General features: G+C 36.3%; 2 protein-coding genes across 2 annotated transcripts; one reads left to right on the top strand and one right to left on the bottom strand.

Annotated features, from left to right (window-relative positions):
• Positions 1–489: 489 nt before the first annotated feature.
• On the bottom strand, positions 490–15,275 carry atl2 (atlastin GTPase 2). Its single transcript, XM_084392350.1, has 13 exons — positions 15,156–15,275; positions 12,252–12,589; positions 10,589–10,723; positions 10,395–10,499; positions 10,225–10,275; positions 10,085–10,141; positions 7,912–8,004; positions 7,695–7,833; positions 7,478–7,605; positions 5,854–5,910; positions 5,489–5,560; positions 4,708–5,139; positions 490–1,379 (listed from the first exon to the last, which is right to left on the bottom strand). Exons 1-13 carry the CDS (start codon positions 15,226–15,228, stop codon positions 1,260–1,262), a joined length of 1,800 nt encoding a protein of 599 aa, XP_084248476.1. The 5' UTR covers positions 15,229–15,275; the 3' UTR covers positions 490–1,259.
• A 2,090-nt stretch (positions 15,276–17,365) lies between these two features.
• galm (galactose mutarotase) lies at positions 17,366–22,174 on the top strand. Its single transcript, XM_084391683.1, has 7 exons — positions 17,366–17,729; positions 19,683–19,837; positions 19,960–20,166; positions 20,842–20,923; positions 21,026–21,176; positions 21,263–21,437; positions 21,808–22,174. The coding sequence occupies exons 1-7, from the start codon at positions 17,549–17,551 to the stop codon at positions 21,883–21,885; spliced, it is 1,029 nt and encodes a 342-aa protein (XP_084247809.1). The 5' UTR covers positions 17,366–17,548; the 3' UTR covers positions 21,886–22,174.
• The last annotated feature ends 5,549 nt before the right edge of the window (positions 22,175–27,723 follow it).

Below are 27,723 nucleotides of genomic sequence, written 5' to 3'. Positions count from 1 at the left end.
GGTTTTTTTAAGTTACTTTTTAATAACTTAGTTTATATAGTTAATACTTTTCAATAAGGTTGAATTGGTTAAATTAGTTAATGCATTGGGCATTATGAACCATAAACAATACTTACTTGGCATTTATTTATCTAGGTTAATAGTTAAACATATTGTTTATATCATATTCATGTTACTCATAATACATTATCCCCGGTTTCACAGACAACGCTTAAGCCCAGTCCTAGACTAAAACGCATGTTTGAGCCGCTTTAACAAAGGAATTTGCTCTAATATCTTAAAATATGTCAGCGCCATTATTTTGTCTCAAGATGCACACCAGTAATGTTTTTTTTTCTTTCTAAGGCACAAATGCTATCAGGTTTATTACACTTCTAGTCTGTTTGATTTCCGGTTCCATTTGAGTTGAAAATGTCTTTGTACCGCAAGACGTTCAGGCAACTCAATTAGGCAACAATGCAGACAACAATACTGAAGGAGTCAGAAACAGCAATTTTAAATATTTTAATTGTTTAAAAAATAAATTAAATGGCATGACCTTAAAAGACTGACAAATCAAGTCATCTCATGAGCACTCCAATAGGTCAGAAGACACAAATGAAAGGGGCTCTGATCTTAGAGGAGTACAACAAAAGGCAAATAGATCACATTCATACACATCTCAAAACATCCTCTGATGATCTACAGCTGATATTCAGATACTCATTTACATGCATGAGGCTATGATACAGTCTAAAACGACACTGTACAGAAAGAGGCCCAGTAGAGCAGTGACTTGGATGGATTTACAACTTCAGCATTCCTTAAAAGCTCTAAAAATATCTCACAAAAAAAAAACCCAGCAAAAAAGCTGGTATGCTTTCACACTGAGTAACTGGATGTGGTAGAAGGCTAAAATGCTACAGTTCATCCGCTGAGAGCAGTAATTAAACCGTTAAGCATGTAAGGGACTTAACATCTAGTTTTTAAATTACCTTTCAGATTATAAAACAGTTGTAGTGCTTCCCTGATAATCCCTCAAACCAAGAGAAATCCAACGCTGCATGTATATCTGCTGACTTAAACCTGAATTGATAAGCATTTGTAATGATGTTCCTTGCTGTTAACAGCGTCATATTGGTGGTGTGGATATTGGTCAGGGCAAATTATGCTGTAAACTTTGGTTAGAGTCTACATGACCAAACATGAAAAAAAAAAAAACTACACAACATAAAAGCAGTGATTGTTCAAACACTAGGCAGATAAGGCACAGCAAACTGTCAGTTGGTCTTCAACTTCGTGGCTTGTGTCACCTGATCTGTAAGCGTGGCTCTTATAGAGTTCACAACAGTCTGTCGGACATTTTCTTCCATGTATTGCTCAGTAAGTGGCTTCAGCACCTAGAATGAACAAAGAAGAGAAAACATTAACATTAAGAACTAGATTTTTAGATTTTCTGAAGAAAATGTGAACACAGTGCTTATCTGAACATTTTTAGCCTGTTGCCAAATGGTTGCTTGCTAGGGTGTTCAGGGTGGTTGTTTACAGGTCAAAGTCAAAAGGAGTCCCAAAATATGTAAATCTATTGGAATTGTTTTACACACCTTAACCACCACCAGGCAAACATTGACCAGTCCAATTACTTAAAGTAACCTTGCCTCAATTACTGTATAATATGTAAGAATTATTTTTTTATATACACAGGTGCTGGTCATAAAATTAGAATATCATCAAAAAGTTGATTTATTTCAGTAATTCCGTTAAAAAAGTGAAACTTGTATATTATATAGACTCATTACATGCAAAGTGAGATATCTCAAACCTTTATTTGTTATAATTTTGATGATTATGGCTTACAGCTTATGAAAACCACAAAATCAAAATCTCAGAAAATTAGAATATTACATGAAATCACACAGTAATTACACAGTAATCCCATGGTCATTGAACCAGGTTTTGGTTATTTTGGCAGTGTGGGCAGGTGCAAATCCTGCTGGAGAATGAAGTCAGCATCTCCATAAAGCTTGTCTGCTGAAGGAAGCATGAAGTGCTCTGGAAATGTCCTGGTAGACGGCTGCGTTGAGTGGACAGCACAGTGGACCAACACCAGCCGATGACATGGCTCCCCAAACCAACACAGACTGTGGAAACTTCACACTGGACTTCAAGCATCTTGGATTGTGTGCCTCTCCATTCTTCCTCCAGACTCTGGGACCTTGGTTTCCAAATGAGATGCAAAATTTGCTCTCATCAGAAAAGAGGACTTTGGTCCACTGTGCTTTATTAAATCCAGAGTCAACGCAGCCGTCTACCAGGACATTTTCAGAGCACTTCATGCTTCCTTCATTCTCCAGCAGGATTTGCACCTGCCCACACTGCCAAAATAACCAAAACCTGGTTCAATGACCATGGTATCACTGTGTAATTACTGTGTGATTTCATGTAATATTCTAATTTTCTGAGATTTTGATTTTGTGGTTTTCATAAGCTGTAAGCCATAATCATCAAAATTATAACAAATAAAGGTTTGAGATATCTCACTTTGCATGTAATGAGTCTATATAATATACAAGTTTCACTTTTTTAATGGAATTACTGAAATAAATCAACTTTTTGATGATATTCTAATTTTATGACCAGCACCTGTATATAAACTGATTTGAAAAAATATATATTTACTACTAAAAAATGTCCATGACTTGATTTTATTAAGTTATGAGATTGTATTACCTTCAATATATGTTCTGGTATTATGAGAACCCTGGACTTAAGGTTATGGGTTTGTTCAAATTCTTACAACTTTCATTCATCTTCAAAACATAAATATTTTTAATGAAACTTAAGAATCACCCCAAAAATGTAATTACCCCATACTTTACTCAACCTCAAGCCATCCTAGGTGTACATGACTTTCTTCTTTTAGCCAAACACAATCAGAGTTTTATTTTTAAAATATATCCTGGCTCATCCAAGCTTTATAATGGGAGTGAATAGAGTCTGAGTTTTTGAAGCAGGCAGTAAAGTAATACAGTGATTATAGTTTATAAAGTTATAAATCTGGATATTTTTCTTACAAAAACACACCATTTCACTTCAGAAGGCCTTTATCAAACCCCCTGGAGCCGTATGGATTACTTTTGTGATGGATGGATGTGCTTTCTGGAGCTTCAAAAACTCAGGATCTATTCACTCCCATTATAAAGCTTGGAAGAGCCAGGATATTTGTTTGGCTGAAAGTATTAAGTCATATACACCTAGGATGGCTTGAGGGTGAGTCAATTATTGGATAATTTAAACTGACCCTTTAAATGTGCTTGCCTGAAACCAGCACAAGCCTCATTGGTTCTTGCACATCAAGCAAACACATTTGAGCTTCCGTTTAACATATTTGATGTGATCTATGCATGTTGACCAATGCTTGTATGCGAATAAAAGCCTAAATTAATCTTGTTTATCATATAAAGTGATCCATTCATATGGATTACTTTTAAATTTTGGTGAAATGCACTTTCAATAGAGGGACAAAAATCTCTCTCAAGTTTCATTTTAAATATCTTAATTTCTGTTTCGAAGATCTTATGGGTGTGGAATAACGTGTATCCCTTGTTAACGGGATAATGAACTATGTATTTAACAAAGACCTATAGTAATAATACATAAATAAAACCAACTGAAATGCTAAATTCTATATGTGACCCTGGACCACAAAAGCAGTCATAAGGGTCAATCATCTGAAAGCTGAATAAATAAGCGTTCCATTGATGTATGATTTGTTAGGATAGGACAATATGTGGCCAAGATACAACTATTTGAAAATCTGGAATCTGAGGGTGCAAAAAAAAAAAAAAAAAAAATCGAAATATTGAGAAAATCGCCTTTAAAGTTGTCCAAATGAAGTCCTCGATGTTGCTGCATCCACTTTTTTGAGATATTTACGGTAGGAAATTTACAAAATATCTTCATGGAACATGATCTTTACTTAATATCCTAATGATTTTTGGCATAATATAAAAATCTATCATTTTGACCCATACAATGTTTTGTTGGCTATTGCCACAAATATACCAGTGCGACTTATGACTGGTTTTGTGGTCCAGGGTCAAATATAGTATTTTAGTCTAAACCCAGAATAATGCAGAAATCAAAAGCACTTCATAATGTATATAACATATGAGAATAATGTAGATTCACCATGTGAATTCACATATAATATGGTGGATGAGGGGAGATCCCCTGATATGATTGTAAAGCGCTTTGGGTGTACAGTAGTACATATGAAAGCGCTATATAAATGCCTCATTCTATTCATTCATTCTATTCTATAAATCAAGCCCTATCTTGACACTGCCAGTAGGACACAGGATGCAAATCAGGCATTAGCATCAGGACTGGCTCTAAAATTCATGGGTCCTATGACAACATTTTTATTGGAGGAACCTCTCTTCCCTGGACTCTACGAGCAAGCTAAACTAAAGAGGAGCTTGATGGGCCTCGCATTATCTCAGGGCTTAGAAAAATGCTAGGAGTTTCCAGGAAATGGCGAGTGAGATTACAGTCTCACTTTTAGAAACATGGGTTATGACCAGACTAAAAGAGAATGATTTATAGGATGAGATGAACACAAAAGAAGACCGGAAAGCAACTGAAACAACACTGTGTTGGGCAGTGGAGAGAACGTAGAATGGACCCAACCAACATGTGGAAGCACATCGAGGAAGCAAAACTCACCTGTTCCCACAAGGCCTCTGCTATGAGGTCTATAGCCACGCCCACTTCCCGATACTCTCCTGAGTATCTGACATACGCCCAGGCACACAACGAGAGCAGAGCCACCCCCATCACAAGACTGGCCAGAGCTGCGATTACTGATAAACCAATGAAACCTGTCACAGTGGAGACCATGTAGGTGACAAACATGACAGCAAACAGAGTGGCCGGAGTTCTCGCCGCATAGAAAATGTTCTTGCTTTCATTGTGTTTCACAAAATTTGTGTACGCCTCATCCAGCTCTGTCTCTAACTGCTGCTGGTAGCGCTGACAGAACTCCACGCCTCCCATTTTCTTCACAGCGCAAAACTTCTCAACGGAGGTTTTCTTAAACTCTTCGTGATAGCGCTGGAGGTCAACTGGGGCGATGTATGGTTTGTCTCCTCCACATACCTGTGACACACACACCAAAATGATAGGCTCAGACACATTTCCTAATCTATCTAATGACCAGGCGTAGATTTAACTAAACCATAACAGGCATTTTCTTTGAGTTATCTAGGCCAAACCTACTATTTTAGTGCAATGGCCTCAAGTTATTTTCAGTTATATAGGCTAGCTCATCTCACGTCACGGTCCTGCTTTATTTAAATAGAATTTAGGTCCCTCTCCATCCATGATCCATTTAGTAGTGAAGAATCTTGACTAAATGCACTTTATATGCAGGATGCATTTGCTCACACTCTTTCCTTTTTGTCTGCATGTATGCTGTCAGATAGAAGAAATAATAGTGTAACTCTACCTGCTCCATGACTCTGTTATAAGTGTCTTTCGCTCCAGCGACAGCTGTCAAGTTGTTCGCTTCAGCAGTTGCCTGAGTAAAAGAGGCAAAGTGAGCATTTAATACCTTCCATATAAACAACCATGTTTTGGGGTCAGTAGGAGTTTTTTTTTTTTTTTAAGAACGCTGTTCTTTTGAACTTAGTATACATCAATTAATCCTGGGGGGAAATTTTTCATGGTTTACACAAAAATATTAAGCAGTACAACTGTTTTCAAAATTATTACAGTATTTTTGATCAAATGGTTTTTTTTGTTTTTTTGTTTTACCATCCCAAAACTTTTGAACTGTACTGTAGGTGACTTTAAAGATGGAGAGGAACATACCTGCACCATGGATTTAGGATGTGGAAGCTCTTCCCCTTGATAGATTTTGATATATGCCTACAATCAAAGGAATATAAACATAGGTATTTTACTGGATGTTCATAAAGCAGAACATGTTATGGATCTACAACCTGATTGGATGAGGCATGTTCAATGTCACTGTAAAAAAAAGGCACACCTGTGACCTCACACCAACTGAAGTCATTATTAATGCATTCATGTTGCTTGACAGCTGCAAACAGGCCACTGTCATGCTAATGAACTATTTTATAGTGTGATTAATCATTTACTTAAAAGATAAGTTCACCCAAAACTGAAAATACTGTCATCATTGCCTAACCCTCATGTCGTTCCAAACCTGTAAGACCTTTGTTCATCTTCAGAACACAAATTAAGATATGTTTGGTGAAATCCGAGAGCTTCCTGACCCCTCTATAGACAGTAGGGCTGTCAATCTTCCTCTATAATACTATTCGAATTCCATTCCTTATTTTATTTAATATTCGAATAATATTCGAATATTAAATGCTCAAATTCATCCTATTATTAATATTTACGACATTACACAGTCTTATGGATCGCCAATGCGTGATGTTGATCGGTCTCATATCTTCACAGATAAACCGTCAGTTTGTCTGTTATTGCCTTTTGGCGGACAGCTGGTAGCAGGTGAGCCCCGTGATGAGGAGAGAGAGAGGCAGAACATAAGTAATTCTTGCCTGTTTTAGCGGCGGTTCCTCGGACAGATCGCCTAGCTTGTCAGGTTGTAAGTTGTCATAAAAAAAATAACGTATATTTTCCTCTCCGTTTTGGCCTTCCGCCCACAATGAGACGGCGTTTTTATTAATGAAAACGCACTCCAAAGTGGATATATTTGAAGACGCCGTTTTCACGTTGTAATGTGGACTGAGAATCAAATTGTTGATCTCCGTTACCGTGGAGACATTCCTCTCCGCGACTTTTGACAGTTGTTATGATGATACAGCGTGGATAACGTGCACAATTGTGTTACGATTCAAAAACTTTATTGTTTATCAGACGAAACAAAAGCATTTAATTTTCACATGTGTGTGCCAAGGCGGCGAGAAAGGCAAGATTGCATTAAAAAAATATATATATACATAAAAAAGCAATATTCGAATAGAAACTTCAGCATTCGAATAGTATTGATTTTTTTAATATTCGAATTTCGGAATTCGTTCCAACAGCCCTAATAGACAGCGACTTCATAACCACTTTCAAGTACCAGAAAGGTAGTAAAGACATCGTTAAAATAGTCCATGTGACTACAGTGGTTCAACTTTAATGTTATGAAGCAACGAGAATACTTTTTGTGCACAAAAAAATGAAGAGAAGAAATTGTTGAATGAAGGTTTTTTTTCAGGTTTGGAACGACATGAGGGTGAGTAATTAATGACACAAATTTCATTTTTGGGTGAACTAACCCTTTAATTGAAACTAACCCGTTTCTTGCCTTATTATCAATAAAGACTTGCATCATTTGCCACACAAATTCTACAGGAACACTTGAATAGAGCCTCTTCAATTTAAATCCTGACACAATTTACAGCTAATCTGATTTGTGTTTACAGCTGTTAGTGCAGCTAAAGTAATCAAATCTGACCTTGAAGTACTCCAGCAGGTCTCTGCATGTGACTTTAGCTCCACTGATCTCTTTCTCTACCAAGTTCTCTGGTGCCAGCAGTAAAGGCACTAGATTCTGCAGCTCCTCCTTAAACGCATCATCAATGTCTGCAAAATAAGAAAAGAAGAAGTGCATGATGAGCCTAGAGTTCGGACGTTCGTGTGCATGTCGGTATCTGAGAGAAATCTATCCTGACCTTTCAGTCTGCCATCAAAGTGAGGGTTGGTGGCCACCTTCAGACCTGGATGTGGCAGCAGAAAGCAGTCTATGCTGGAGAAACAGCTGTGAATATGCTTCCTAACACTCTGCAGCTCTTCGTGTTGATTCTGCTTCACCTGCATAGCACAAATAAAACATTCACAATGTGTTCAACATGCTGATGCCGTGTTCATCTATTCTGTGCTTCATCTCACCTGTAGTCTCTTCTCCAAGAAGCGATACCCTCCTTTGAGCCCATAGCTATGCTCGTAAGGGAAACACCAGTCTCTGATCAGAAACAATAGTTTCTGAAAAACAGTACAAAAAAAAGAAAAAATGGAATCTCAAGACCAACAAAATTAGAAAAACAAAAATACTGATGATGGTGTGTAATCGATGCCCAATTTTTCATTCAAACTTTGTTCAGAGAATAAAGAAAATATACATTTCCAAAAAATTCTTCTGAAAAAATTTCAAATTTCATAGTGAATTATTCTGGTATGGAAAAAAAAGTGCTGTTTTAAATCACATTTGTGACTTTGTGAATTATTATTATTTTAAAAAGGACATATTTTATGCTCACCAAGAATGCATTTATTTGATAAAAAACAAAAACAGTAACTGTGAAATATTACTACAATTTAAAATAAAATAAAAATTCCAGTTTAATATATTTTAAACTGAAATGTATTCCTGTGATGCAAAGCTGAATTTTCAGCATTATTATTCCAGTCTTCAGTGTCACATGATCCTTCAGAAATCATACCAATATGCTGATCTGCTGCTCAAGAAACATTTATCATCAACGTTGAAAACAGTTGTGCTGCTTGATATTGTTGTGGAATTATTTTAAGGATTCTTTGAGAAATAGACAATAGCAATCTTTTGTAACATGCCCAATGTCTTTACTGTCACTTTTGATCAATTTGATTTATTTAATTCAGTTTAATTTTGATCAAGTCCTTGCTGAATAAAATTACTAAAGGGGTCCCATTATGCCCTTTCACGAAGTCTTGATTTAGTTTTTTGGGATGTACTCAATTGTTTAAAAGAAAATCGCATTATTTTTCACAACGCACCATTTCGATGAAGACCCTCTATCCAAAATACGAAATGTGCTGTAAGTAGTTAGCTGGGCCAGTGTGATTGATTGACACTGCTTAGAGTGTGTCCAGGAAATGTCCCGCCCCTTCATAATAGCGAGCTCTACTCACTCAGATGTAAATTGCCTATTAAGGACATCGTCAGTTTCAAACCAATTCAAGCCTGATTTAGACTTAATAATAATAGTCAAACAAGAGGATTGTGCAGAACGGATTTCAATCACAGACTAAGCAAGCACAGCTTTCACAGTGGTATGTTTTCTTTTCTTTTTGTAATTTTTTTAGATGCTTTAGATACAATGTTATACACCATGTACTAGTGATATTTATCGGATATGGTAATCTATGGTACAATATGTATTAAATATGGGCACCAGTGTCTGAATTTAGCACTTAGATCACATAGATTTTTTCCATTTCTTGAGCGGATACACCAAGGGCTACTAAGGTAGGCATGAACATTACAGTAGGTTCTACACTTTCAAGTCAATCCCTGAATATTACTTTAATTTCTAATCATCTTAAATAACTAGCTAATATTCATCAAGAATACAGACAAACCTTATATTACTGTAATTGTCTAGATTGGTCATTTGTGGGTAACATTTTTTCTCATCACATGTACAATAATGTTTTAAACACTATTATTTTCTTAACTTTACATTTGTGCAGTAAAACGAAAAAGAAAAAAGGGGGGAAAAAAACAAGCCTCACAAAGTCTCATGCCATTTAGATGAAAGGAACATTTAAAAATAATAATATTCTTAATAAAAAAAAGCCCAGATTTGACAGTGGATGGAAAACCGTCTTGTATTGCTCCTGCATCATATTATGTAAACTGCATTTATGACAAATAACTACAGTTGTATACGTCATGACAATCTATCAGTAAATGCACACACCTTGTCCTCTGCTTCTGACGTTGGCGCCGCGCTGCTGCGGATTGAAGAACACGCTGAATAACATGGACTAAAATACGGGGAGGAGCCAAGCCTGCCGCCGTTTTCATACGAGTTTTAAATGGGACTGAGGCGATCACGATTAATGTACATATTATGGAGTTAATCGCAAATTTCGGGGGGCTAAAGGCCTCCTAAAATGGGCCTAGTGACGCCCCTGAGATACACAGAGAATACAGCACAAATACAAAACAAATGATATGATTCTTCAATAACGGCTTTAAAATGGCCTCTGAAACATTTTAAACATCTGTGGTATGTGAGGCACTTTTTGCCCCGAGCGCTGGTTAATTTGTGGCCATGACAGGAGGAAATAGCTTTCCTACCTGAAATGGTTTCTCATAGATCTCCTCCATTGCAAGTCGGCCGTATTCTGTGAAAAGCTATAAAAGACACATGATGTTACTGTCCCACTTTACACTATAAACACACCACTACAACATACACCAACAAAGAAAGTTGCTACCTGGAGATGCTGCAAATCATCTTCTTGGATATTCTGAGAAAGATTATAAACCTAAAACAAACAAGGTCGTTGGGTCACACAATATGATAAAAGCACACAATGTATGACAAAGCCCCATGTAATGTCAACCTTTACTTGTGCATGTGCATCACTAACGTGCTTCTACATACCTGCACAGAGCTGGTCATGGTGCTTAGAGCAAAAACAGTGGCACAGTCTTTGATGGTGGACTGACTGTCAAAGGCTCCCTGAGTGTCCACCAGCAGCACAGCCACCTAAGGACACACATAGATTAGCCTTATCACACAGTCACCATATCTTGACAGTGACATAATACACATCTTCAACTGAACAACCCATTCACCTTAGTTCCATCTTCCTTTTCCACAACAAACACCTCACTCCAGGCCTGGATTCCTGTGGTCTCTCTCTCACAGCCACCCCTCCAGGAGAAACCAGTCAACGGCTCATCATCTCCACCCATCCATGACTCAGATGACTACAAAGAAACAAAATGGATTGTTAATATGAATGTCCCGAAATGCACGTAATAAAAGCATGCATGCTCGCACACATGTGACCTAGCTGGTTTTATACTGTACATGCAGGACGCAGCCCACACGTTTAGACATGTCAAGGATAGGAGTCATCAGGAACTTGTTCTCAGGAATAACGATTCAGATAGACTTATTTTTTACTGATGTGTTGTAGCTCTCATGTCTTGCATATTTGAATGCATAAGGGTAGTTGACCTGTTATTTTACAGTCCTCACAGATAAGGGCAAATAAGATGAGACTTTGTTTCATATTTACATTTTACATTTAGCAGACGCTTTTGTCCAAAGCGACTTACAAATAAGGACTAAATTAAGCGAGTCATCGTGAAGAGGCAAGAAACGACGCAAGAAGTGCTCAAAATACGAAGTTCAGGCATTGTTCAGAGTAGCATAAGCCCGATAAGCGAGGATTTAAAGGAAAAAGGAGAGTTTTTTTTTTTTTTATGAGGTTAAGTGCTCACGGAAGAGATGTCTTTTGAAAGTTGCCAGGGATTCTGCATTCCGGATGAGGGTGGGGAGAGCATTCCACCAGCATGGAACAATATTAAAAGTAACAAGGCACAACTTTCAAATAAATTCTGTCCATTTTTTCATGAAATACAAACAATAAAATCCGTTTTATCACTCTTTCATATGCCGTGACAGATCACTGTAGCGCCTCAGTACAAGCCACACATGAACCAATCATCTCTTCCTGTTTAGAGCATGAAATAAAAATGAATGAACATCAGAAGGTATGTCGAAAGAGACGTATCACGTATCAAATGTATCATGTCTCATGTAATGGCTCAATCAGTGTTTCAAACGGGGGAAACATCAACAATTTGTACAGCTTGTATACTGTTTATATATTGAAAGCTATTTAATGACCATAAACTAGTTAGTTAGAAAAAAATTTACTCTAGAGAGGAGTATTTTGATAAATATATGCACTATATTAAATTTTCATTACATATTTACTTAACCCGTTAGTGTTGTCATTATTTTATGCTTGAATAAATCTGTCATGTAAACAAGTTATTACAGTTTATTATTGTTTAAATGTTTATATTTCACCAACAAATTGGAGTAGAAATATTTCTGTTTTTATTTTATATATATATATATATATATATATATACATATATATATAAAAACACCTTATGTGCCATTTAAATGTTTGTACAACTGTTTGTTCAATTTGAGTGTTGATTATTAAATACATTTCATTAACTAATTATTAAGTGTTTCCTGAATTTTCGGTTTCAGCCCAGAAATTTTATTTTGGCGCATCACTAGTTATATTATATCAATCAAAATTAGATTAAAAAACAGAGGGAAAAAAAAGGAATAAAACAGTGACCAATTTTAGCATCTAAAAATATACAAGTTTTCATTTACAAATATACACATTTAATCCAAAATTCTAATTTGCGTCCATTTGTCAACTAACCCATATGCTTACATCACTGAAAGGGGGTTCGTTCTAACCTGGTTGTGCATGTAACGTAGCATGAAATCCAGCAGGAAGGACTTTCCCTTGCGGAAGGCACCGGCCACAGACACCACAACCACGTTGAGATCCTTGATATGTTCCTGCATCAGGATTTTTTCCAAAGCAACAGCATCCAACTCAAACTTATGATCTTCCTCGTTAGCAATCACAATTTGAATGGGTCGAGCCCCCTCTGGAACCGGGTCCTCCTCCGGCTCAAGCTCTTCCGCTACAGCACATGGTGCCACACCATTAGTGTCAGAGCTGAACTCCTCCAATGAGCTCAACGCCTCAACCGGCCGGCACAATGGAACATCTTCCACACCGGTCATATCTGTAGGGAAAGAAAAAATACTGTAAAAAAAGTCATTAGCAGGGTTATCATCATTAACTACAACTAAAATACTATAAACATTTTTGTTAATTGAAATAAAGGTAAAATAACAAAATATAAATAGTATGTGAAACACAAAGTAAATGGAAATAAGACACTGAAATTTAAAGTTGAAGTAATAAAATTACTAACTGAAAAACTAAAACGAAAAAAAAATGTTTAAAACACAAGTAGTAAAATAAATAAAAAAAGACAAACGCAGATAAAGAAATTAATAAATTAAACAAAAATTTAAATAAAAAAATATATAAAAATAAAAGTTAATTCAAAACATTAATAAAAACAATAAGTATATATATATATAATAACTAATAAAATAATAATAAAAACAATTTGAATATATATATATATATGTATATATAAAGGCAGATTTACATTTTTCACCATTTAAAATGTCAAAAGTAATCGTAGCCATCTCCGCTTATGTTGTGCAAGGGGTTATTGGCCAAAAAAAAGCATGCATGAATAAGAAAAACCCACATACTGAACACAGTCCTTGATGGTCAGACATGGGTTTTCTGACGTTCGCAACTTTGCTTTTTAGCACTCAACTAGCAGCTCATTACTGTGGTCACTTTCTATTCCAGGAGTGTGTGGGTCTCTGTTCTAACCCCATGTACTTTATCCATGAGCTGTGATAAGCCTAGATCCCTTCGGCCACAGGGCTAAATTTGGTCATTTTTGTCGTCTAGTTAAGACATATGTAACACAAAACAAACACCCTCTCCCCTTCACTTTAGTCTCTTCAGGCTCACGGCCAGATGAACTGAGCTCCTGGATCAGAGTCAAGCAGTGTCAAAGTGAGTTAACACACACCAAGGACACACTGGACAGGGGACAGTTCATTCAAGACTGCTTTATATACACATTCACACACTATTATATTTATATTTATATATGATTCTGGATAAACTGAGAATATTAAGCATATTTAAAAAAAAAAGAACATGGAATTTATTAGGGGTTGTGATGTTAATTTCTGCGGTCTATTTAAAAAATATTTAATTATTTGATCAGTTTGAATGAATGATTTAAAGTGATAGTTTTTGTCATAATTTACTCACCCTCAAGTTGTTCCAAACCTGTATGAATTTCTTTCTGTATGAGAAGATATTTTTGAAGAATGTTGGTCACCAAATAGTTTGTTACCAAGAAAGAAAAAAAGAGAAAGAAGAAAGAAACTCATACAGGCTTGGAACAATTAGAGGGTGAGTAAATGATAACAAAATTACAATTTTTGGGTGAACTATCCCTTTAACGACTCACTCATAAACTTCTTGTTAACGAAGAATAATAAATGCAGTAGAAGTATTGTAAACAAAACCTTATTGTAAAGTGCTACCAACATGCATATTTCGGCAATATATATATTTTCCTCCGATTAATTCCAAAGTGAAAATGTTGCTAGTTTTTAACAACTAACACAGGTAAAGTAGACATTGGTATCAGCTTTTGAAAGGCCCAATATCATTGATGCAGACTACTAACTTGAGACATACAGGTACAAATCATGGGTACAGCAGGTACAACCTGCATCATGCATGTCTATCAGTTCCTTATCAGATTTTAACTGACTGATATGTTTGCCCAGATAAAAAGTAACTTAATATAATTGTCCCGTGTCCAGTAAATCAACATGCTATGATGTTGATTTACTAGACACACCAGCGAAACTCAAAGTAAATTTACATGGCAAATTACCCTGGTAAGATCTGAGACTAAACACACAGGCATACAGGATACATCCACCACCCTAAAGCTTGAGGAAGCAAACAAAACGCACAACTCATGCCAAAAAAAAAGCGTTTGAGATAAATATGGATACAAAAGATTCCTTGAAGCGAGTTTCCTGTACGAAATCTTTGAAAACCGGTTCGTTTCTGCGCGCGCGCACGAGCACGTCAATCACAAAACAACTGCAGAATTCAGTGAAATACTCAAATAATTTAAAATGACTGTCAAATACATCTCCACTCACAAACTATATTTAAATTGGATTTTAACACATAGCGCATACTGAACGGCCATGACAAAGCAAGGAGTGAAAAAAAGCCTGACTCCAAAGTTTGCACGGTTGCAAATTAAGCCATCTAATAATAGCTAGCATAAAAATAACCGAAGAACTCTCCGAGAACAGTACAGTTTACTAATAATCATGCGCTTAGAGTGTGTCTTTCACTCATAAAACCGTTATGGTGTCAAAATGACAGGTATCTCAACTCTCCGAAGCGCGTCTCACGAGGCTTTTAATTCCAGTAATGCGAGTCAACAAGAGCTGAATGTTTGTCAAACTCTCTATGTCAGCTCTCAACGCATAAGCGATCTGCTCTCGGGCGCGAATTGATACACACCTGGTCAAATTTGACCGTGAACAGAAATAACACGAGTTCAAGTCCCGTTTTTAACTTTCAACGTGTCAATAAACACAGGCAAACTCAAACTTACAGTGAAACACAATGACTTTGAAGAACGGCTTTTCTAATATTCGAGAAATGAAATGAGTCACCTTCATCAAAGTTGTGGCACTTGTGGTTCTTTGCTGAGAAATGCCGATTCCTCGGTCCGCTGTCTTCCGCCATCTTGGTTCTGTTGAAACTTTGCTGCGTGACGTAACAGCCCCAGTTTCTCTCGTACTGTATGTCAACTTCATGCTCTCATTCAGAGACGTTTGGGAAACTAACGAAGATGGGTTTGTCTTTGTGGATCATAACCTTACAATACAATACTTAGAATAAATTATATGTTACAGAATAAACAAAACAAACAAATATATTTAATGAATTTAATAATTTCTGCCTTAGCAAATGTGTGGCATTAACCATGTGGGACTCCACTCTTTATAAAGATGACCAGATTTCTTCCACTGAAGCACACAATGCTCTTTGGATCATCTCAAGTCATGCTGGACAACATGATTATCGTGTTTTTACATCATTTTTTCATGAGAGAGAGAGAGAGAGAGAGAGAGAGAGAGAGAGAGAGAGAGAGAGAGAGAGAGAGAGAGAGAATGCATTTGCATGCAATGCATGGCCCCAGACTTTTGGAGCCCAATGTGCACGGAATACCATAGTGCAATTTTTTTTCTGAGAAAATTATTGGAAACAAAAGGAGGTGTTAAGATTTAAAGGAGGAACCCTCAGAGAGACAGCATTTCTAGGACTGTTCTATTTTTAGACTGACACATTTCAAATCCATTTGCACACACTGCCCTGTTTCATAAATCTCCAGGCCAGAATGTCAGAAAATAATTATTGAAAAATAAATAAATGATGAATTCATCAAAATTGAAAAGGGAACAAGCGTACTAATGTCTGATAATCATTTAGCAAATGACACTGCGATTCATGTGGTTTGTGAAACAGTAATTCTATTACAACAATTACTGATCACTATCCAACTATTATTATTATAATTATGGCCATTGTAACAGGATTCCATCAGATTAATATATTCAGATCAGACAGAGCTTCAGTCTTTAGTCTGTGCAATGTGCAAAAGTTTATGATTCTATGAGTTTATTTTATTTTAGCATCAACGCAATTAAAAATGGTTTAAAAAATTGTCTTGCAATTACAAATGGTTGGTAAATGCATATTACAAAGTCAGAACAGCAGCACCAAATGGGCCAAATATTCTACATAAATGCGCAGTACATGCCCCAATCCAGATAGTGGCAGTATGACACCAACAAACAGAAGCGATTTGGACGGTAGTGATCATAGGGTAGTGATGGGAGAAACGAAGCTTTTCTTCACTTTGTTTGAATCAATTGAACCTCGCAAAATGATTCACTGATTCGAAGCGCCCGAAACGTCACGCGCTGGTGACCCCTGCTGGTCAGAACGAGATAATGCAACGAAAACTCAGCTCAAACATCCATAAAAACACATTTTACAAACACAATTGCAAATGTTTTATTGAAGGTGTAATCTATTAGATGCGATACAAATAATCCAATACCGTTAAATATCAAGTGTCTTTATAATATGTGTTATTTTATTAAACTGTAGCTTGTTTTGTTTGTTTTATGAGGAATTTTGGTTAATCATACCAATAAGAGACTATTAAACAACAATTTTTCCTTTTTCTTATACAAATGTGTCATTAAATGTCTACAAATTTATAAAATTGATCCGAGATCAGATAAAATCTGGTTCATGGGTTTACATAGATAATCATCAACCACTGATTTTATAATAATAATAATTCTAACTTTTTACAGTCTATTTATTTATGAATATTAAACAACAAAACAATTCAACATACAGTTTGGAGCTAGGTGAACAAAAAAATAAAACACACACACACACACACACACACAAAATAAAATAAAACATACATTCAAATTGTATCATTCAAATATTTTGAACTCAGAACAGATGAACAGTTTAGTTTAGTTTTGTTTTGTTTAGTTTAGTTTAATAGCTTTTCTATTAGTACTTTTCTTTAAGGACCCATGTGAAAATTTATGAATGTGAAATTTGACTTAAAGTGAACAGATTAATTACAAAATTAATTATCATACTTTAAAATGATTTTATTAATTATCATAGCAAATCAAAATTAAAGACACATAGACACATAATACCATAACTTTTTCACATGACTACAACAATCAACCATTGACATTTACATTTCGAAACAGTAACGAAGCCTCGTTTACTGAAATCACGTGACCGTTTTATAGACGCTCCGAATCCCTGCTTCGAAACAAATGATTCGCAAAGGTTTTGAACTGAAGCTTCACGAAGCGTGTTTCGAAAGCGTTGATCACTAGACTAGTGGGCGGTACTCTGTAGTTTATTAACTCAAAGTGTAGTCATTTGTACTACCGTGTTGTAACTTTCGTTGCAATGGTGGATTTGTAAGTCCCGTCTAGAGCAAACGGGTTGATTCATAATGACCGAGGTGTGTAAAGAGGAGTTCGGCACTGCAGTGGGTCCAGTGGAGAAATGGACCCTGCGATCCGGCAGTGTGTGTGTGGAGATCATCTCTCTGGGCTGTGTGATAAAGTCCATCACAACAGAAGATCGCAGCGGTCAAAGTGCGGATTTAGTGTTAGGATACGATGATTTAGAAGGCAAGTTCTATCATTCAGTTAATGAGAGCGTTTCATTATTGTGCATGACAGATATTTTAGACTGACATGTTGATTAGAGACAGCTTAAAATAATTTCTTGACCTGTTTAAAAAATGTATTTGCTTATTCCTGCCAGATGTATCCTCTCTGTACAGAAAAAGAAATTAAGAAACAATAATGGTTCTTTCATATCAACTAAATTGTTTCTGATTAAATGGAGAATACACGAAGGCTTTTGCTTTTTAGAATTTTATTAGATTAATTATTGTTTGTGAAACGTCTAGTTTGTAGCCTATAACATTTCAGAATGTAACGTTTCTTATGAAATTCTCCCAAAAACCAAATAATCCAAGCTGCTAAATACACATTCATTTTACAGTGTTAAACTTAGTGTTAACAATTGACTTTTGGAAACATAATTTTTACTTAATGATATTTTCAAGGATTTCTCCATATGAAAAGCAACTTGTAAGTAATAAAATGTTCCAATAAAAATGTTAATGTCTTTGAAAAAAATGTCAAACTGACTAAAACATCCTTTTAGATTATTTCATTCATAGGCTAAAACATACAAAAAAAAACTCTTTGCAGTTTAATCAAGGTGTTTGTTTGGAAAAGAAAGTTCAGTGTAGTTAAGTAATTATCAGAATTAATCTAATTAAAAATGTCATACATTATATTTAAGAGCACTGAATCACTGTGCCAACAGAAAGGCTGCTTATAAGTCTTCTCTTTATTGCCCAATTTGTGCTTTTAAAAGGCCAACACTACAGATGTTGAGAAAGCAGAGTTGCTGATGCCCTTTATGAAATGTATATAATTGTGGGAAGTGAATGAACAATTGCACAACCTTTACTCATTTCACAAAAAGCTTTGATAACAGATGTTCACTATTCAAGATTGTTCGTAGATTTTGAAATAAACACAAGGGGAACTATCATTTCTGTAATCCAGAACATCTGTAATCCAATGCCACATTTCCTCAACCATGTGGCCTCAGCAGACTTCCTAGTGGGCCTCAAGATGACTTAAAATCATTTAAAATGAGACAAAACAAGCTTTTTAAACAACTAAAATCAAGATATTTCTTTATAATGGCATGGCCATTTTTATACAGAATATACATTTTTCTAGCAATGCCAAGCTCTAAAATATTTATATCTAGAAATCCTTATCCAGTAAATGAAAATCTTTAAAAATCATGCAATGATGCAAATTCATTGGTTAAAGAGACTGGGAACCCTTAAAGGGATAGTTCACCCTAAAATTAAAATGAAGTCATAATTTACATGTTCTAATGCTGTATGCCCTTCTGTCTTTTATGGACCACAAAAGAAGATTTTTTTTTAAATTGTCCCGCTCATGCTCAACCATATAATGGCAGTGAATAGCAACCAGCATCAAGCTTTTTTAAAAAGACTCAAAAGTATCACAGAATGATCCCATGCCGTATAGTCAAAGTGTTCTGGGGGTATACGCTTTTAAATGTAATGTATTAATAAACGAAAATCCTGACTTTGGCCGTTGGTCTTCAAGGGTTCGGTCTCCCCAAAATAAAAAAATAAAAACTCACCTTCAGCGCTGCAGTTCACTCCGTCTTGCTCAGAAAAGCACACAAGTTGTGAGAAATCAAGATTAACAAAAAACACAACATGAAAGAAATCCCCAAAAAACTATCCATGTACCTTCTTTACCTGATTGAATTTCTCCGGACTAGAGATATTTTAAGAACATTCAGCCCTTAAAACTTCTGGAATCTTGACAATTTCATTTACAGAAACTAGGAGAGTGAAGTCTTTCAATATTGTTGTGGACAATGGGTGAGTCTTGGAGTCAAAAAGGTTGAGAACCACCGCTGTAATCAGCCTTGTTGACATATCCGTCTATCGCTAGACATAACTAACTAGAGATACTGAATGAAAATAATGATTCATTTCCTTTATTTCACTCTAGGTTATCTCTCAAACCCTCGCTACTTTGGAGCTGTGATAGGCCGGGTTGCAAACCGCATTGCCAAGGGCCGGTTTGTGATAGATGAGAAGGAATATAAACTGGCTATAAACAATGGACCCAATGCTCTGCATGGAGGACTGAAAGGCTTTGACAAGGTTAACAAACGCATATATGTCTGTCCCTTTTGTCCCATTATATGTTATTTGTCATTTCTTTAATGTGAGTTAGCAGACATTGTCGCATCTGGCATTTCATTAAGGACATTTGTGTGTTGTAGGCCGTGTGGACCACGGAGGCTGTGGATAACGGAGTGAAACTGCGTCACAGTAGTCCAGGTGGTGATGAGGGTTACCCTGGGAACCTAAACGCTTGTGTCACCTACACACTGGAGAAGAACACACTGAGTGTGCTGTACCACGCACAGACTGACCATACTACACCAATCAACCTCACCAACCATTCATACTTCAACCTGGCTGGACAGGTAGGGCTAATGCTCAGAGATTTTGGGCTGTTCCAGACTAAACATGATCAATCGTGGCGATTTCTGTGGTCGTGGCTCCTAAATGGTGGTCCTACATCGTACAGTGAGAGAGGTTCAAAGACGGCTTTGCGATACTTTTCTGACAAGTGTCTGAAATTTAGCACGATCATCTCACAGTGTGTTTTCTGCTACGACCTACGTCTACTGACTAGCCAATAAAAATGCAACATGAAATGGCGTATTGATCAACGCAACATGGCGCTAAAACATAAAACTACTTACCTCAAGCTCCATTTGCAAGATTGACATGCCAAGTTGGCCTCTTTTCCGTGTCCATATTCTCCTCTTTCGCTTCATCCTCTTTTTTTTTAAGCACACATAAAAACCACAATTGCCAAAGCGCGATTCATCTTGCTCTATTTGTTTACCACTAGCACATACTTATGATATTTTATTCTTCTATGTCGAAGCCTACGATTCAATAGGTGTCATCATCGTACAGTCTACATACATGTCGTATCCAAGTTTATTAGATCCATGTCGTACAGTGTGATTTGTTACGAACGTATAGGACTCTTGGTGACTATATTTAAGATTTTATTAATTGTCTTTTGTGGACACAGCTGGTGTATTCCTACTATCAATAAATGCTATTTAATGTCCCACGTTCTGCAGGGATCACCAGACATTTACGACCATGAGGTGACCATCTCAGCGGAGTCGTACCTTCCTGTGGATGATACAATGATCCCCACAGGTATTGTTATCACATTGTTTATTTTAGAGAATTAGATCTTTACAATTCTCCAGAACAGAAACTGTCAAACGTGGTTTTGTGTGGTTTCTTTACTATGTACAGGAGAGGTGAAATCTGTGGAGAAGACCCCGTTCGACCTGAGAAAGCCTGTTCTTCTTGGCTCTAGATTGAAAGAGCTGCCGGGTCCAGGGTTTGATCACAACTTCTGTCTGTGCTCACCTGGTGAACCGCCACTGGAGAGAAAATGTGCACGGTAACGTGTCATTTGTATTTGAATCTTGTCTTCATGATATAACACTTTATGCATCTTAATATTAGCACACATGTTGGTCTCTTTAGAGTGGTGCATCCTGGGACGGGTCGTGTCCTGGAGGTGAGCACTACACAGCCTGGGGTTCAGTTCTACACCTCCAACTTCCTGGATGGGACATTGAAAGGGAAGGGTGGAGCTGCTTACTCCAAACACAGTGCCTTCTGTTTAGAGACCCAAAACTGGCCAGATGCTGTTAACCAGGTAATGTAATTAAAAGAACATGTACAATGTACACTACCACTGATAATTTGGGGGTCAGTAAGATTTCATTTTGAATACTTTTATTTAGCAAGGATGCATTGACATGCAGTCAATTGTTTTGAATTGTAATCATATTTTACAATATTACTGTTTTTATTGCATTTTTGATCATCAAATGCAGCTTTGGTGACTTCTTTCAAAAACGTTAAAATCATACCAACTTTTGAATGGTAGTGCACATTATACTATACATCATACACAGAGCCTATTTGTGAACATGTTTATATTTATGTAATGTGTTTGTGCTTAATTAAAAGCATAATGGTTCTCAATGAATGAGATGTTCTACCTGTTCTCTGTCTCTCATCAGCCTGATTTCCCTGACGCTCTGCTGAGACCAGGAGAGACGTACACACACACGACATGCTTCACATTCTCTGTGGTGTGAAACTACATGAGCATGTGAATTTTACTTTTCCAACATTACTGCACTTTTTTTCCTCACAGAACATTACATGTATTGCTACTAAGAAAATAACACAAACTTTTGAGGTATCTGGGTGAATACTATAAAAATTTTGTCATGTAATGAGACATCTATAACATTTTGACATTTGCACAAATTATATCAACATGATATAATTAAACAAATGTTATTTTGTAACACAAGTGCCAAAAACTGTTAGAAAATCTGTTAATTTTTAAATAAATAAAAATAAATATATCCACAGATCTAATATGATGTTTTATTTTATATATAATATTATGTTTTTTTCTAAATACTTTTGATAATGCATTTTTTGGCAAAATGACATATTTCATTGTAGTCCTACATCATCAAAGAAGTTAATCATTCAAAACTCTAATAATGCAATTCATACTTGCATATGCTTCATGCCATACATTTAAGATTCATGCACATGCCTGGTGTTGGTGCTTATTTCTGTAATATTGCATTTAAGCAGTCCAATAGGAATCTATTGAAAAGAGACCAAAGCTTTTTGAAACTTTGCTTGTATATTTTCTATGAAATATCACTAGGGAAGTGACAGAAATAAACTTCCCCATTGAGTCCCTTAAATTGATTCCCAGGGGCATTTTTACGTGACATGACATAAAGGCCATGTATGGTAACCCATACTCTGAATTTTCCTCTGCATCCAAGTTTGTGCACACACATTAGTAGCAGTGAGTAATGAACACACAAACACACACAGCCATTTTTGCTGTGGCGACTGAGAGCGATTGGGGGTTTTGCCTTTGCTCAAGGGCACCTCAGTCATTTCCTGCAAGTATTGAGACTTGAACCCGCAACCGTCGGGTTACCAGTCTGACTCTCTAACCATTAGGCCATGACTATATTAAACCCCATTAATGTATACGTAATCTTAGAGGTGAATGCATTTACAACTGTATAAATAATGTTTTAAATACAGAATTTTGAATATGGAAAAATGAAATGATGGGGGGAGAATGAAATGATACTTTTAATTATGAAATTAAAACTGCCAGTAGGTGGCGGCAAATCGCTGTCTTAATGAGTAAAGCATTCGTTCCACTGGTTTGTTCAAACCGGTGGTTTCATTCTGGAACATGGCAAGTGGGTGCTTCTCATTTCTTGTTTCCTTTCCCTGTGTTTTAGCTCCACCCCCTTTGCATGTGAGGGAAGAATGCACCAGTGTATCTTCATTCTGAACTCCTTAGGAAGCTTTGTCACTCCTTGGCTGTGTCCGAAATCGCCCCCTATGCCCTCATTCACTACTCCCTACTTTAGTCCACTAATATAGTTCACTTGAGGGGGTGAATGAAAACGAATAAGCGAGTTCGGACATTGAGTGTGCAAGAAGGGTGTCCGCTTTTGCATAGTTTGTGCTTGCTGTTTAATAATTATTTGAAACTTAGCTAATTGGCAGCTCCAGTAAGATGAAAATAGTTACCTTATAATAACTCTCTCATGGAAACTGTAACATGGAAACCTTAATTAAACAATTTAATAATGAATTAAAAAGGCATTTATACCTGTATGAATTTACACTGTAGCCTGAATTTTGGGTGCAGTTTTATGGAGCCCGTAAAGGGACATGGTGATGGGGAAAAAATATTTCAATGCTTTTCGTGAGTCAAACAAAAGAAATAGTTCAGCCAAAAATTTAAACTACTGTATGTCATCATTTACTCACATTAATGACATTCTATCTTTTCTACTCTTCAAAAATTGGTATGGGAAACAGAATCTACCTCAACATGTTGTGAGTGATTTCCAGTTATCATTATGTGGGCGGGAAAAAATAAAATAGTTATTTTGCATTTAAAAACATTTTTATGTAAAATGCCTTGACATTTAGCAATCTGATCAAATAACGAGTCATGGAAGAGATCACAATATTTCTTCCTTTCTGTCACTGGAAATGGAAGGTTGAGTCGAGCACATTGCATAAAGCCTACATTATTGCATGCAGCTCTGGTTGTAAAGCCTACTGCAATTTATTTGCAAATGACTTTCTAGTATACCAGTATTCCAATATTCAATTTTCTGCAAAAATAATAGTATGAAAGTATGCCATCACAACCATAGCCTTTTTAGCATTTCACACAAAGCTGTACTGAATAGGTTTGTTGCATTTATTTAGTAATTTATTTATTTAGTAAATTATGCCGTTTTTTTTTTTTTTTTTTTTGCACTGTGCATTTGAGAATTGAAGTGTTCTCTGTGCTTTCCTGTGGTTTATAACATCAAGGTACAGAGATAAAAGAAGGCATGGATAAGTAGTGCGAGAAGGAATGTTACTCCAAGAAATATACAATCCACTTTTCTTTATTAAATAAAAAGGCAAAAACTTTTTAACACAAAAATTAAAAAGAGGACAAATGCTACTGAGAAAATTTTCTCTCTACACATTTATTGGAATAATAGTACACATAAACTGTGAAAGGAAATGAAACATGATGTTGAAATTTTTAATCTTGATTACATTTCATTTCAAAACAAACGAAACTGAGGCTTAACCATCTATTTATAGCTCTGCTGATGAGTCACGAGCAGTCACGACTGAATCAAGCAGATATAGTGGTGCAGGCCTGCAGGGATGACCTTAAAATCTGGAACGCAGTGGTTCCCTCAAGATTTTCTTATATGATGGGGTTTTTCAATTTATGAGTAAAATTGGACCTGCGGTAAACATAACTTGACGCTATACTTTGATGTTTTGCTCTACAATGTAAATTACAATCTTTAGGGAACCACTGGCAAATTAGTCTTCTGGCTGATTTTGCACCACTCTATTATTGACCTAATATATGTGTCGAGTTTAAATCTCTCTCTATCTGTACAAACAAGACTCCCTCTTCTCCACCTGCAGTTTTTCTCCATTTTTTACCACCATAATGATCAGTGCACATGTGTAAAAAACAAAAAACATTTGTTAGGCAGCCAATAAATCAGCACATGACAGATGTTCAGAGCCAATATATTAACCAATCACATAAACCATAAATTCTGACTAATTAGCTGCAGGATATATACTTTTTTTAATGGTTATTATTTACATTTAAACATTTAGCAGACGCTTTTATCCAAAGTGACATCCAAATGAGGAGAACAATAAGCAACCAAACCAACAATAGGGCAAACATGTGTAAGTCCTGTGACCAGTCCCAGACTAGCACAGTACACATAGCATTTTTTTTATAAATTATATATATATATATATATATATATATATATATATAATTTATATATATATATGTAAGTGTTAGTATTAATGGGTCAAGTGTTGACCCACTCGGGTTGAGTTCATTCCACCAGCTTGAAAAAGTCCAAGTAAAGGTCTGTGAAACTGATTTTGTGCCTCTTTGGGATGGCACCACAAGGCGTTGTCCACTTGCAGAACTCAAGCTTCTGAAGCGGACTAGGTCTGAAGTAGTGAGTCTAGGTATAGGGGTGCAGAGCCAGTGGTTGTTCTGTAGGCAAACATCAGTGCCTTGAATTTGATGCGAGGGGCAATTGGCAACCAGTGTAAATTGATGAAGAGAGGTGTGACGTGCGCTCTCTTCGGCTTGTTAAAGACCACGCTTGCTTGCAGCATTCTGGATCAGTTGCAGAGGTTTGACAGTGCATGCTGGAAAACCTGCCAAGAGAGCATAACAATAGTCCAGTCTGGATAGAACAAGAGTTTGGACAGAAGTCTGGATAGAAGTTGTGTTGCATGTGCCAATAGGAAGGGTCTGATCTTCCTAATGTTGTATAATAAGGCAAATCTGCAGGACCGGGCAGTGTTAGCAATGGGGTCTGTGAAGTTTAACTGATCATTAATCACAACTGGTTCCTGGCTGTCCTAGGAGTTATGGTTGATGAGTTGTGATGAAGTGTTGGATTGGCTGACAAGCAGCTCTGTCTTTGCAAGGTTGAGTTGAAGGTGGTGGTCCTTCATCCAGCAAGACATGTCCGTCAGGCAAGCTGAGACGCAAGCAGACCGTCGGATCATAAAGGGCTTTCACACTCCAGCCAAACCTTGACTACTTGAATGCTTTAAAAAAAAAAACTGATTGAGTGGCCCATCAAGTCAACTCCTAAACCATGGTGTGAATTTGCAGGACAACTTGCACTGTAAATCCTAACGCACAAAATATTTAAATGATTTGAGGGTAAACTTAAATTAAACAAATTAGTTCAATCAAATTCACTTTTTTGAGTTTAAGTAATCTGAATTGTTTCATTGTTTTGAGTTTTATGCATTTAAGTTGAGATATTTAAGTTGAGATTACATGATCATTTTTAGTTGAATGAATGAGCTTACTCAAATATTCATGTTAAGAGCAATTAAAATGTCTAAAAAAGTACAAAATAAAAATATGCAAGGTCTCTTAAACTAAAAAAAAAAAAAAAAATTCTTACCTTTGAGATTTTTATGTAATTGATTACCTTGATTTTTTTGCGTTTTGTCAACTTATTTGGCTTTACAGTGTGCAATAAAAATATAAATATAAAAAATAAATAAAGTAGACTGTTCAACTCCTGGGAGATAAAAATGCCCCAAGTTTAAGAAACACCTCACATCTAGCGCCCAGGGAATCAGACAAAAGATGAAGAATGTAATCGCTGGAAGAACAGTTGGTGAAAGTGTGTCAAAACAAACCAAAATACACTGCTATTTGAGAAGAAAATATTAAATATGTACAAAAATGTATTCCTTTTCCTAGAATTTTGGCCTAGATTTTAATGTGCATATTTTACCCCTGAAGTATTTCTCTCAAACATCCCCCTGGAGAAAAACAAATCCCCCTTTTAATTTGTTCCTTTCATAGTTTTTTTAGCAATAAATGTTGCCGAACCATTTCCATGTTCAGAGGCTCTGAAGATGGAAATGAGACATATTCTAAATATAGTGACCACAACAAATAATTAATCTAATACCAGCATACTTAATTATTTGCATGACAGTGTATTGTAAGACTGGAGAAACTGGAAGAACTGGAAGAGAGGGCTACTCTCTGAGAAAACTCCCTTGCTATATTACCATCCCCATTCGAGACACGATCACACTTGAGTTGATCACCTCCCAATTTACACATCATTCCCTTCACCCATCCCTACCTGAATTCACCCAAAAATCTATATGGTTTAATATGAACAATTATCATACAGTATTATACATGTTTGGTATCATTTGAAATGTCTCAATGCGACTGGTACAAAGGTCTCATTCCCACAGAAGTAAACCAAAAAGGTAATAAGATGTGGAGAGTTTAGAGATATCTTGTTAACTGCTGTGGGTGTGCCCCCATGTAAATCAACCTCTGTCCCCAGTAAGTCTGGGACGGTGATTAATGCAAATTCCCACTGTGAACTCATGTTTACATTTGAAAAGAGGTTTCTGCCTTGGGATGCTGATGAAGGCTTGTGGCGATTTGTAACTCAAATTAGCCCGTGATGCTGAGAGTGGCCAAGACTCTCAGCATCATGTGTTTTCTAATGTCAGGTTCGCATCTTTTCTCTTTATTCCAGAGCATTTGATGTTTTGTATTTATTATCTTTGAACTGATTATGAAATTGGCATAATACATTTACTTGGCTGACATAATAAATTGTAAACATTTGATTTTATTCTGGCTGACTCTGAAATTGTTTCCCCAAGTAGATTAAACGGATTTGTATTTTCCCGCAAGTTTTGCGTCAGACTAGTGACGACTAATATTTGCCATCAATTCAAGTGTACTTGGTTTGCAAAGACATGAAGTGAATTTCCGTTTAGAACAGCAAATGCTGCTTGACCAATCTAAATCTGGG

This window comes from Rutilus rutilus (genome assembly GCF_951802725.1).
Source record: "Rutilus rutilus genome assembly, chromosome: 20".
Lineage (NCBI taxonomy): Eukaryota > Metazoa > Chordata > Actinopteri > Cypriniformes > Leuciscidae > Rutilus > Rutilus rutilus.
Note: the sequence above shows the minus strand (reverse complement) of the source record. Positions and strands in the feature narration are given on the sequence as shown.